At 43.5% G+C, this 13,389-nt stretch overlaps 1 protein-coding gene across 7 annotated transcripts in view; it reads left to right on the top strand.

Moving 5' to 3' along the window:
- The first annotated feature begins 2,023 nt into the window (after positions 1-2,023).
- itsn1 (intersectin 1 (SH3 domain protein)) overlaps positions 2,024-13,389 on the top strand; it is a 36,323-nt gene continuing 24,957 nt past the window's right edge. For 3 of the 7 annotated variants that reach the window (XM_086046174.1, XM_086046175.1, XM_086046173.1), the window contains exons 1-15: positions 2,024-2,193; positions 8,087-8,144; positions 8,327-8,419; positions 8,549-8,612; positions 9,221-9,381; positions 9,454-9,648; positions 10,490-10,565; positions 10,658-10,758; positions 10,837-10,900; positions 10,980-11,117; positions 11,861-11,955; positions 12,393-12,532; positions 12,627-12,749; positions 12,915-13,064; positions 13,221-13,361. In XM_086046174.1, coding sequence (XP_085902300.1) covers positions 8,117-8,144; positions 8,327-8,419; positions 8,549-8,612; positions 9,221-9,381; positions 9,454-9,648; positions 10,490-10,565; positions 10,658-10,758; positions 10,837-10,900; positions 10,980-11,117; positions 11,861-11,955; positions 12,393-12,532; positions 12,627-12,749; positions 12,915-13,064; positions 13,221-13,361 — 1,569 coding nt within the window. In that variant the 5' untranslated portion in view covers positions 2,024-2,193; positions 8,087-8,116. Of the gene's footprint in view, positions 2,194-7,468; positions 7,593-8,086; positions 8,145-8,326; positions 8,420-8,548; positions 8,613-9,220; positions 9,649-10,489; positions 10,566-10,657; positions 10,759-10,836; positions 10,901-10,979; positions 11,118-11,860; positions 11,956-12,392; positions 12,533-12,626; positions 12,750-12,914; positions 13,065-13,220; positions 13,362-13,389 lie in introns of those variants that run through there. The other 4 variants (XM_086046171.1, XM_086046172.1, XM_086046169.1 and 1 more) reach the window with 2 other exon arrangements.

Here is a 13,389-nt window from a genome sequence, read left to right as displayed (position 1 = left end):
TCGTTTGTTCACATGCAGCGGAGTCAAGTGATTTATGTCGTAGTGCCATCTGTTGAACGCTCCAAGGCACTACAGTTTCATGGTCACACACCTTCAAATCTCTGTTTACACTTAAACATAAATTCAACTAAAACAAGGTGACATAAAACATACGTTACATAAATATTACTATTCTATCAATAACATCCTTAACAACAGCTTATGGGCCATTTCTTAAAAGCCAATTATTGTCCTTGGCGTTCCCTGACCATTCATAAATAAAATGTATTTATGTTTACAGTTTATGTTATTATGATATCTCGTGTTTTATTGGCGATAAAACACGAGATATCATAGTAGCATAAACTAAACAAAACCCCACGTAATTTACCACACAGTATGCCTCTGTTATCTTCTCCACATTATTTAAATGTAAAAAATAGTTTACCAAGTGCAACATTCATATTTACGTGTTATCCGTATATTATTATTATTATTATTATTATTATTATTATTATTATTATTATTATTATTATTAAATATGATGATGATGACGATGATGATGATGATGATGATGATGATGATGATGATGATGATGATGATGATGATGATGATGATTGCTCATACTGCTCGTAGCCTCGTACATCTTTTTGTGTTTTTGTTGTAATGTGCTTTTCTTTTTGGCATCGCAAGGAGTAGCATTCTAATTTTGTTGTGCACTAAAATGACAATAAAGGCTATTCTAGTCTATTCTATTATTGGTTGAGCAGATCCAAAAGAGGTGTTGAGCTGTTTCTGTGAAGAGCAACGTGCAGTGAATTTTAACAGAGACCAATTTTGATATTGTAATAGTTCTCTTCACTTAAGAAGTGAGTGTCAGAGGATCAAATCATGGGGCCAATAGGCCGTTGTGCTGAATCTTCAAAGGAAGGAGGCACAATGGCTTGCCAGACAACAGGCGCCTTAGTAAATACTGTAAGATACTTCTCTGGTTGTAATCAGATCATTCCCAGGGTAATAAAGTCAGAGAAGAAGCCATTTGTCTCCGGAGAACACCAGGGGGTGATTTTGCTTCCCCCCTCAAGGTTCTTGGAGGATAACAAAGGACCAAGATGTGTTAGGTGTAAATAATGCATATGTAATATACTAAGTAAGTTTGAATATTCATATTGCTCCCTATAAGAAGGCATACACGAGAGTGGGCACGCACATACGCACGCTCGGGGCATTTTGGGGGACTTCTTTGACATCGACATGTGATTAGAATATAATCTTGGTCCAACCAACATGGCAGTGTCAGAGAGGTTCGTTTCCATCACTAATCCAGTCCTGCTTGGCGGCCACTCCGGAAAGGTGCTGAGGCGGACTCGCAACTCGAATTAAAAATACAATACAACAGCGATGTCGTTTTTATAGTTAGTCATGTAATGATTGGACGTGTAATAATTTACGTAACATTTTAAAAGCACTTTTTCCAATCCAGGTTAACAAAACGATGATACTGTTATTTTACAGACTGTGACAATGTGTTATTGGAATAAAGCACATATTTGTTGGTTATCTTTTGGGGGGAGGGATGAAAAACAATTTTTCCAACTGGAACATTAATTGAGCTGAGGAGATATAGGCATCAGTTTCGAGACACTAATCTACAGATAGTAATATCAAATATGTTAAAAATGTTTTAAAGAATGTGTTTGTTTTTTTTCCTTTTTTTTATGGGGGTGGGTGCCAAGCCAGTTTTTCTCGGAAAACGCTTATGTAAGGTTTATCCATGTTCTTTTTTTTTCCAAAACTATTTGGGTTTTTAAAAAAAGACGTTTTTTTCAAAGCATTTATAATTTCCGTCGATTATCCGCGGAATTGCGTTATTCGCGGACCTGCCTTTTCCCTATCCGACGGGAATATCGGGGGAACACTGTACTGTCCATTTCATAAAGGCTCGCTGTGCAAATCCATCGCGAGATTACATCTCCTCAGTTTTGATCCCGGCCAAATCTCGCGATCCTTTACGGACGTCACCCCCATTTTCCCAACTGCCCCTGCTAGCACTCAGTCGGGATTTCGGAACCAACAGCACTGGAGGAGAATCACAGGAGTGAAAAAAGGGGGGCTTTTACTAAAAAAACAACGGGATTCAGGGGTGTCTACGTCATCAGGTTGACCGAAGGATCTACTTTTTGCATTATTTGAGCATGGCAGCGTTACAATGAGGTAAGCAGAGTTGTTTCGGATGTGATGCGAAAGAATGTCCCCTAAGCGGGCTGACGTTAGCTCCGCGTTAGCCTTGATGCTAGCCGTGTTGATGTCTTCCATTAGTTCCGGTGCTCGTTGGCTCGCCGTGCCCGGACAAAGTGTAAGCTCGCCGGCGTGCAATTGTGCTCAGCGCGATGACGAGATGACAGATGTTGAGCAGCGTTTCCCAGGCAGCCAAAGGGTTAGCCGCTATGCTAACTTGAAATCACTGCATCTTGCACCGCTCGTCCTCACTCGGGTGTCATTTATGGTCAAACTCATGTCGCCTCTTTTGGTTGACGAACACCCGCAAAGTGATGAGTCAGCTAGGTAACGATGAAAAAGGATGATGAACCATTTCTCATTAGCTCAGTGTTGGTTCAGCCTTAGCTGGATGCTACTTTAGGCTGCCCATCCCTTTAAATCGTAGCCTAGGAAAATGCATCTGTGTGCGGAAATGTCAGATTAAATGCAGATTTTAAAGAAGTTAAGGGTTTGGAGGTCATGTTTTGAACGGAGCTGCCAGTTTGAACTAAAAAGCAAGAGTTAAGCAGAGCTGCAGTGTGAGCTCGCAGCAGCTTCTTCTCACATTTCTGGATGGGCTAAGTTGTTGACGTCGGGTTGGGAGGGTGAGTATTTTCAGGTTTTCATTAATTGACGTGTATTTGGCTGGTTGGGAGCAGTGGATAACAGCGTTAGCTTCTGAAATGCGGCACTTACTTGATAGCTCATGATGCTCGACTCTGACTCTTGCCGGTAAAATTGCTGCGATATGACGCACTGAGGCCGTTTCAACAGCCTGACAGACACTTTATGGTTCGGAGCCTTACCAGCCGTGTGGAGATTCATCATGTAAACGTGGATGACAACACTTTTAGGCAACTGCAAATTATGCTCTGCACGTTGAGTAGAAAGAAGTAAGCGATGGTGTGATTAAAGTGTCACTACAGCGGTCTCATCGGTTTTTGTGGTATTCTCAAGAAGCAGTCTTGTACTTTTTGTACGACTTTTACAGACTCAACAATACATTCTTCTTTGTCTCTTATTTCTTCTTTATTACTGATCTACTCACTGTATGTGCTCCTTTTAGTTAGTGACCCCTAGTGTTAATGCTGAGTGTTTATAACGGAAAGGCCTTGTGTTGCAGGCTACATTTCAGGGAAATGTGTGTGGCAAGACTGTCAGAAGAAATTGCAGTTGAGGATGTTCAAATGTCAGTAATGACAAGTTGTCACTCAACATATTTGAGTAAAACTTACGGAGGTTCAAGAAAAGTTTGTACTTTGAGTTTTTGAACAATATTTGATTGAAGACATATCGTTGTTATCGTATATTGGTACTTTGCATCAGCATGCACTCAAACATAACTTGCACTTGTACCCAGTATGTAAAAGGTGGTATCAGTGCATCAGTTGTTTTTTTGGACAGTATCTCTTATGCCCCCACATGTGGGTAAGGAGAGCCTCAGTACCGATGCACTTTTCAGATGTTTATTGAACACCGGAAGAACATTGAAACACAAAAACAATGAGGGCACTTAGGCAGTGGCGCTGGCCCCGCCTCTTAAAGTTACACATTTACAATGTGTAAAAAATGTGTTTTAACACATTTTAACATGTTAAAGCATGTTGGGGCAAATCAATTTAAACATGTTTTTTTTTTTTTTTTTTTATGATCTTTTCACGGATTTTCACTTTGCACTTTGTTTGGTTTCACGTCAAATGCTGGCTTGTGGTGAGTCGCTGATACAGTACATTAAGACGGAGGAGGGAAATGGAGGTGGGGCCCATGCGGATGACCTCATCATTTTACAGCAGTGTGATAAGAATGTGTTGCCATGTGTCGCTGAGGGGGGGAGCAAAGTGAGACCTGAGTGTCAGTGTGTGTTCTGCGTGGCATTGTGGTGCGTCGAGACCGTATATGTTGCCAACGCTGCGGGAGGAGATTCGCATTCGTCACGACCAACACGTTGTGTCGAGGGTCCATTCACCATCTCTTCTTGTGTACAGTGTTTGGTCCAAGAGCAAACCTGGCCTCAAAAGTAGCACCATTTGGGCTTTGGTCGAAAAGCTCACGCCGTCATATGTGATGTCACCTGAGACGCCAGCTCGGTCACCATGTCGAGGGGCGACTCTCGCAAGAGGCTTTCGCTTCATTCTTTGCCTTCTTGTGATGTCACCGTAGAAGGGTGACTGACCCTGAAAGTGAACCTTCTGTGTCAAAGAAGAACATCTGGAATCAAACAATTCATGAAATCAAACAATTGGATACATGCTGAAATTCTATCAAGCAGACGCTAACGTAAAAGCGCTGAGCAATTCCGATGAAATACCTGTAAAGTGCTTCTCGGTGCATTAGATGAGTGGTCCGCGGGCCAATTGGTATCGGACCGTACATTTTTCACTCTGTATAGTTCGGGCTGTGCAATGAATTGAAATTCAATTACAATTATTACACTCCATGATTACAAAATTGGCATATTTGTAAAAAAATCATTTTCAATATTCACTTGTATCCAATAAACTGTTTGTTTACACACGGAAATCATACTTGAATTTATTCTTATTATTATTTGCACCTTTTGCTGATTTTATAATAATTAATTTTATACACAAGTTTAATGCAAGTGGAATGTACTATCTTACTACTGTATATCATTGTCTTTATTTTAATTTGCACACATTTTTAAAGAATTGTGTCAGCAGTGAGATATGCCGCAAATTACATATGATACGATTAGTTGACTATTCGCGACTACGATCGGGTACTAATCGTCTAGCAAAATAGTGGCTTGTGGCAGCCCTAATGTATAGCAAAATATTTATTGATATGCATAATGTGTAACGATATGCATAATAGTTGTAGTTTAGGAACATCGATTATTTCCAATGGGGACTCGACTTTGTTTTGAAATAAAAACAATTGAGTGATTTAGTGGACATTAGTTTTGTGAACGGACGCAGGAACGACCTTGCCGATGAAACCAAAACAACATACAGTAGTTTGCTGTGGGAAAACACTCTTTGGTTTCCTTTGGCAACCGTTTGCAACTTTGCAGTCAGACCTCAACAAATCAGTGTGGCATCCTTGTTGATCTTTTCATAACCGAAAGCTTTGCTGGCTGGTTTTGCTGCGAGGTGACTTTCCAGGGCATTAGCACTTCTTAGATCCATAAACATTTGCATGTAAGAGGGGTCATCAGGGTAAACAAGGGGGCAGAGAGTGAGTCTCAACCTTAATCTGTGTTATCTTGTGTGTGTGTGTGTGCACATGTGTGTGTGTGCATCATTGGGTTAAACAGGCATCTGCCACAAGCCTTGATAACGACATTCCGGCTGCCATCCCCATGCTCTAATTATTCAGACTAATCCCATCAAAACAAACACTGCAACTCCACACACACACGCGCGCGCACACACCCACACACACGCACGTACACACAAAAGAAATATGGCCGACACAAAGCAGTGATTCATGTTTTTCAGTCATGTACTAATCGCAGTAGGATACAGTGTTTTTAAGTGGAATAATGAGTTGATCTAAATCCCATGGCTTTTTTTTTCTTTCCTCAAATATTCCCTGGTTGCTCGCTACTGATGAGTGGATGTCTTACAGGTTGTTGGTTTGGTCAGAAACGTGAGCAAAATGTTCTTTGCGATTCAGATACAAAACAAAACTAAAGACATTTCATTGGAGAGTGACAATTTGTAACATGTAGGAAATAATAAACACTGAAATAATTCAGTGTAGTTTGAAAAGATCATATCGAATCCGCTACTGTGTCTGATATTTATTGGTGCAGATATTGAGTATTAATAAAATAATTCAATAATATTATGGGCGGGGCCGACCAATTAATCGGCTGACATTAAGTCTTTTAAAATCGGCAATTGCCATTATTTTTTTAACTCATTATCACATTATAACATAATCTGAATTTTACTCTGCCAAATCGGGGTATTATACTACTTAAATTTTTAATTGTCTTTTTTTCCCCAGTGCATTTCATTAGGCATCAATTCTACCCTGTGATTGGCTGGCGGCTCGTTTAGGGTGTACTCCCTCCAAAGCTCATCTTTCTGCTAAATCTGCTTCAATAAACAAAGATTATGTATGATTGGAACATTTTGTTCATGATTATATTATTCTGATTGTTTTATCATGTTTTTGAGTCCTTGTGAATGAAATTTGGATCTCTTTTGGGTTTCATTCACACAGTCAAATTGGCAGTAGAAGCATGCCATCCCATATTTTTAGAACCCAGTAGTCTACTGATTGTCATATCGATTAATTGGGCAATCAGATAATTGTTTTTTCCAAAATGTGTATGATCAGTGCAGGTATTATTTTTGTCCCCTTGCACCCTCAGGCTCTCACACTGTAGTTTGTGTGACTTTGAATGGGTGTGGCTTTAAAAGGCAAGACCTGGCCGTGTGTGTCAGTGAGTGAGAGTGCAGTTGGCCGTTGTTGGCTCAGGTTAGCAGCTGCTTGGTAACTGGCTAACAGTGTGCGTCATTCATGGCCATGGAAGCTCGATTTTGAGTGTGCGTATTACGTACATTTCTTTAGTTGAATGAAATGATTGAAAAATTGTTTGGCGGATGACAGCAATAATGCAAACTCATGTGTGGCTTTATCACTTCAGCTTTTTCATGAAACAGTGATGTGCAAACGTGAATTGCACTTCTCAGACTGAATTTATAGACACGGCAAGGACCAATCATGGCTCACACAGAACACAGGTGAGCCGTGATTGGTCTGCACCTGATCCCTGAGCAACTGTGATGTCATTTTCAGTCGACAGCAAATGGCAAAATGGCCGCCCCCTGCGATGGCTAAAAACGGCTGCATTTTGCTGCTTAACTCATATTCCACAAATACAATATTAATCGGAAAGCCATGTTTTAGACAACCAAGGCAAGGATTTTTGATTGTTCGTCGAACTGAACGCCATTGCGAATGTTTTTTTTGTTTGTTTGTTTTAGCGCTGCTTTATACACTGTAGCTCCTTTTCTCGTGTGCACATTAGTGTGTTTTCTCCACAGCCACAATTTGAAGATTCACTTGAATGCCTGAGAAGAGGGAAACCTTGTGCTGTAGTTACCCCACTGCTTTACTGCTGCTGTCGCTCTGTTACTGTAATCGTGTGTGTGTGTGTGTGTGTGTGAGAGAGTGTGTGCGTATGCTTTTGTCTCTCTGACCCACTTAAGCTGGTTACTTTGTCCTCCAGCTCTGATTAAAAAGACAGTCACCCAGTAACACACACCCCCATAGACCGAAGGAGAGCAGTGGTGATGATTTTCTTGACATTCTTAGTTGACTTCTCTTTTTTTTTTTTTTTTATGGACTGGCACGGCACTTGTGCATAGTTGCAACGGGTAGGTTCAATTTATTGCCGGAGTGGGCTGGGTTTTTTTTTTGGGAGGGGGGGCGGGCTTTACAGGTCTGGATCTGATTAACATACCGGCGTGAGAGTTATGCCACACACACTCACAAACACACACACACACACACATACACAAATTTGTGTCATTGCCTAAGGCGTGGGCTGCAGTTTTCAATTAATTTGGAAGTGGGCGTGTTTCTTTTTATTATGGTGAATGACTTTTAAATTGTATCAAAGTCGAAATTGTTATTAGACTGGGTACAGTAAGGTAAATGCACGGTGGGCCGGGTTAAAGCGCAGGATGTGCTGTATGTGGCCCATGGACCATATTTTGCTCATCCCGAGTCATATGACACACTTATGATCTTCACGTGCAAGTAAGCAAAATTTGGGTGATTTGTCGACATGCGATGGCATTCATCGGCCAAAAGACAAGTCGCTTGAAATACTTTTCTGTGTTTTTTTTTTTTTTTTTTTTTTTTACAGGCGGTGTTTCTGAAGAAGACTGAGTGAGCCATGGCACAGTTCCCCAGCACTTTCACGGGTCAGTAAACGCAACACCCGGTCGTCTTGCCGTCCATCCAAAGTAATCCTCCCCACCGGAAGTGAAACTCATGACTAATGCATTCTCCTCATACCTTCCCTTTTTCTCCCCCGTTGCTGCGCGTCTTGGCCCCCCCCCTTTTTTTCTGTCCATCTGCGCGTGTGTGTTTGTTGGGGTCTCAGGTCCGGACGTGTTCCTGATCTCTGTGGATGAGAGAGCCAAACATGACCAACAGTTTCACAGCCTCTCTCCCACCGCGGGGGGATACATCACGGGTAACTCTTATGTTCTGAAGCCAAATGCATTCAATTCCACGTCTCTGTCAAGGTCCGTTGTGTGATGATGTGTCATCCTGTGTGCTCACTTCCTGTGTGGGTGTGTGTGCGTGTGTTGACATTTTTCAGGGGATCAGGCCAGGAACTTCTTCCTGCAATCCGGACTGCCGCCACCCATCTTGGCCCAAATCTGGTTAGTCAGCTCGCAGATTCTGACAAAACTCTTGAGTCACCAGCCACTTTGGTCATAATAATTGTGACATACACATGCTTGAGCGGTGTCCGCATCAATATGCATGTTATTAAAAAAAAAAAAAAAAAAAAAAAAGATTGTATCCAAGTCCTCTGCAGAGGTTTTTTGTGTTTTGCTGTACTTGGGTGACAAATTTGGTTTTGGTAATGATACTTAACATGTGATGGGCTGAAAAAATTGTTCATTTTTATTGATTTAAAAAGATAGCTAACTGTTTATTTTGATCTTTAAACTAGGGCTGAAGGGATTGCCTCCCCGAAAAAATCTATTTATCACTAGTAAAAATATTCAATAACTGCAGCCCAAGTGTATAGCACCACCTGTTGATGTAAAGCACATACTTGTTTCATCCTTTGTTGGAACTCTCTCGCAATTCCTCTTTCTCTTTCTTTCTCTCTCTCTCTCTCTCTCTCTCTCTCTCTCTCTCTCTCTCTCTCTCTCTCTCTCTCTCTCACTCTTTTTAAAAAATATATATTTTTTAAAAATAGTGTATATGTGGACTTGTGGCTCAAAACAACCGTAGCTCACCTACATTTTTGTGCTTCCAGGGCCTTGGCTGACATGAACAGTGACGGGCGCATGGACATCCACGAGTTCTCCATCGCCATGAAGCTCATCAAGCTTAAACTCCAGGGCCACCCCCTTCCTCCTGCATTACCCCCCAGTATGAAACAGCCCGCGCTGTCTCTAGCCCCGCAGGCCGGCTTCGGTAAGGCTCTCCCACAGATGTTGGTGACATATCATAGATTCGCTCACTCTGTGTGTGTTTTCCCGCCTGCAGGTATGCCCCCCATGCCCGCATTGGCGCCCATCGCCACCGCTCTGCCGGGCGTGCCCCCTCTTCCGCTCCCTCCTCTCCCCGTCGGGGTGTCGCCGCCTCTGGTCTCGGCGCCGCCGCCTAGCCTCCCGCCGCCCATGGCCAACGGAGCTCCTACCACGGGCATGATGCAACCCATCTCAGGCTTCTCCCACCCAGGTAACATTTTCCCTGGCGCCAGGCAATGCGTAAGTCAGATGATGTTTTCATCTTCAAAAGTTTTTATTTTATTTTTTTTTTTACTTTTCCATCAATCAAATCAATTTTATTCGGAATTTGTCCGTACCTGAGGAAATGCAAAACATAAGGGTGTTCTCCAGGATCATATACAATGTATATATAAAAAGTCTTCATCACCTTTTGGAAATGCCAGTTTCTTAGTTTTGTGAGCTGTCTGTTTCTGAAACTGCGTCTGTGTGCCAGTTGTTCTGAATTATGCCAGACTACGCAATCATGTCATAGTCAAAAGGTAAGCAGAGCTGCATAGTTTAGTTGTACCTGTATGTTAGCTCACAGCGTCAGCTTCTGACGAACGGCACGTACTCGATTTCTCAGTGAGGCTCTCGACGCCGTGGCAAGGAGGAGGCGTTTGTGTTTGGTGGTACACACCTCAGATGCAAATGAGTTAAAAGTCCGAAAAATAAGTCAAATTGGGCAGCCACGTGATGAAGTGGTGCATGCACCAGGGAAAATATCATTGATGCATTTTCTATCTTTATGGGAGCGTACGTGCGCTATGTAGTTTACACTCGCTCTCTTTTGTATTTGTGCCACCACTCCTTGCTCCTTCCCGGGTCGTTATGGTAACGAATGATGGACTCGCCTTTGGTCTGAGACAGGACTGCCCCCTCAAAACAGGCTAATTTCCACAAGACAGACCATAGGCTTTAAAGTGTCCCATAATTCTTGATACTTGTGCTGTTTTGAAGTGTCACGGTCATTCTATGAGGACATGTGTTTTGAAATGTAGTAAACAGCATCATATGTCTACCTTTTACAGCTTCCTCGATCAACAAGGCCTCCTTCAACCGTTCCGCCAGCAAATTGCAAAAGGGTCCATCGTTCGATGCCACCGGGTAGGTCGCTGCAAACGTCTGACTTGTTGACCTTCTGATACACGAGGAAGAATTAAAACATTCTGGGTGGTATCACGTGTTTGCCTCGGCAGCGGTCAGCCCCCCGTCGACTGGGCCGTCCCTCAGTCGTCGAGGCTCAAGTACAGGCAGCTGTTTAACTCCCATGACAAAATGATGAGCGGCCACCTGACTGGTACGCCCTCCAGCGCCTGGAAAAAATGTCCTTGGCGTGTGCCGTTGATTGCTATTTTGCACTTCTGTTTTTGTTCAGGTCCGCAGGCGCGCACCATCCTCATGCAGTCCAGTCTTCCTCAAGGCCAGCTGGCCTCAATATGGTCACTACTTGAGATTTCTACAATTCATTTCAAACCCGGCCCACTATTCACCGCAGCATAAAATGTCTTGTTTTGACAGGAGCCTGTCAGATATCGACCAAGATGGGAAGTTGACGGCGGAGGAGTTCATCTTGGCCATGCACCTCATAGACATGGCCATGTCCGGCCTGCCTCTGCCCCCCGTGCTGCCGCCGGATTACGTCCCGCCTACATTCAGGTACATGTCAGAGCATCGATTGCAAGGCTTCTCAAACTTTTTGGCTCCAGGAACATGTCACAGGAGAGAATTTATTCCAAGGACCCCTCATAATCCTCACGCCAATTAAACATAACTTAACTACCACGTGTACCCCTGAATGTTACAGGAATTAAAAAGATGTCTATTTTTGTGAAAAAGTCCTAACTGTGTTCTCTAAAAAAACAAAAATTAATTCGCTATGAGAGTAAAGTCGTATTTTTTTTCAAGAAAAAAAGCCTAATCCTAATATTTAATGTAAACAAATGTATTTTGTTGCAAAAAAAAATTGTAATGTCATGAGAATAGTGGTATTTCTCCAAGATAATGTTGTACTAGTTTAAGAATTCATCGTCATCATTGTTCTGAGCTGAAGGGGGTATTCGTGCTGAGATGTCAAATTTATGTGATGGTCAGAATCACATTTGACCTTTTAATTGGCCCAAAGGTAGATTGGAGTAATTGGTTTAATGTGTTTGTTTTGTTGGCGCTAGTCCCCAGTTCTCACATCTATGATGTATGTACTTTTTAAAAATGTAAGTTTGAGAACCACTGATCCATCACCCTTGTGCACGATCTCCTCTTCTCTGTTACCACCATCCCAAATCTCTGGACTTTTTTCCTCATTCCTCCCACAGTCTTAAATAGGATAATCGATTGTTATGGATACATACACGCGACGTGATGACAAGACTGAAGCGCCGTTTGTGTTATGCGTGCTGCAGGCGTGTGCGGAGCGACAGCGTGCAGTCGGACCAGAAGAGCGTCCCTGAGGAGGCGGAGGAGGAGATAGAGACCAACCAGGACAAGAAACTCCCAGGTTCACAAATGTTTTCTTCTCCATCATTTGTTGAACTGATGGCAAGAGTTTGTCAGTGCTGTGCGAAAGTATACAGCAGGTCCTCGTTTCCGACAAAACAGGTTGGGAAGTTTGGAACGCGGTGCGCAGTGAAATAGTTTGAGCGGGGGGGTGGTGGAGTTGAACAATACCGATACATTTTTTAAAATTGGTCTTGACTTCTGTAGAAGTGCATCTCCACATGGCGATAATAGTAAAATGTGTGTCTCAGTGTGATAGCAGAGGAATTGCACAACTAAAATAGAACCCGCCAAATTGTAGAAACACAAAGTAGACATAGTTCAATACATCAACTTCCTTATTTCTCACTCTCTTAATCCTCAAAAGGATGTTTTTGTACTGTAGCTATCAAAAATGGACAATGTATTTGTATTTCCTCTGTTTTTGTCGCCCCGCAGTCACGTTCGAGGATAAGAAGCGGGAGAACTTTGAGCGAGGCAACTTGGAGCTGGAGAAGCGACGTCAGGCCCTGCAGGAGCAGCAGAGGAAAGAGCAGGAGAGGCTAGCGGCGCTGGAGAGAGAAGAGCAGGAGAGGAAGGTGGCTCAGCGCAGAGCGCGGGAATCTTCGAGCGAGGAAGCGAATGGTGCCTCAGGAAATAAGAGCCGCTTTCTTGACTCTGTTTGTGTGTCAGGAGCGCGAGAGGCTGGAGCAAGAGAGGAGGCGACAGCAGGAGTTGGAGAAGCAGCTTGAGAAGCAGAGGGAGCTGGAGAGGCAGCGAGAAGAGGAGAGACGCAAAGAAATCGAGAGGAGAGAGGTGAGATGGACGCAAGACACACCGGGATTTGTTATTTATTTGGTCAAGCCTGATGCCATTTCTTTTTGGAGCCAGGGCACATAGTTCACTTTGAAAAATTCTCTCGGCATGCCGCCGAGCAAGAACGGAACGGCCGCTTTAATGTGTTGCCCACGTGTGGTCCAGGCTGCTAAGCGCGAGCTGGAGCGGCAGAGGCAGCTGGAGTGGGAGCGGCAGCGTCGCCAGGAGCTTCTGACCCAGAGGAACCGAGAGCAGGAGAGCATCGTTCTGCTCAAAGCCCGCAAGAAGACCCTGGAGTTTGAACTGGAGGCCCTGGTAATCCAACACCACACCACAAGCAAGAGAAGATGCAAATTCATCAGCAGGAAGAGCAGAGCAGAGCAGAGCAGAGCAATGAATTGTGTGTCTTCTTTAGCTTCATGACTTTTGGAACAGATGAATGCAATTATGTGCTTCCCCTCCGCGCCGCAGAACGACAAGAAGAGCCAGTTGGAGGGCAAACTGAAGGACGTGCGCTTCCGTCTGTCGGCTCAGCGCAGGGAAGTGGAGCAGACCAACCAGACCCGGGAGACGCGCATCGCCGAGATCACGCTCTTGCAACAGCAGCTGCAAGTATGCTGGAAAACCTCCCTCGCACCTC

Source organism: Filicampus tigris, chromosome 11 (assembly GCF_054856515.1).
Source record: "Filicampus tigris isolate MCC_2025a chromosome 11, RoL_Ftig_1.0, whole genome shotgun sequence".
NCBI lineage: Eukaryota > Metazoa > Chordata > Actinopteri > Syngnathiformes > Syngnathidae > Filicampus > Filicampus tigris.
Note: the sequence above shows the minus strand (reverse complement) of the source record. Positions and strands in the feature narration are given on the sequence as shown.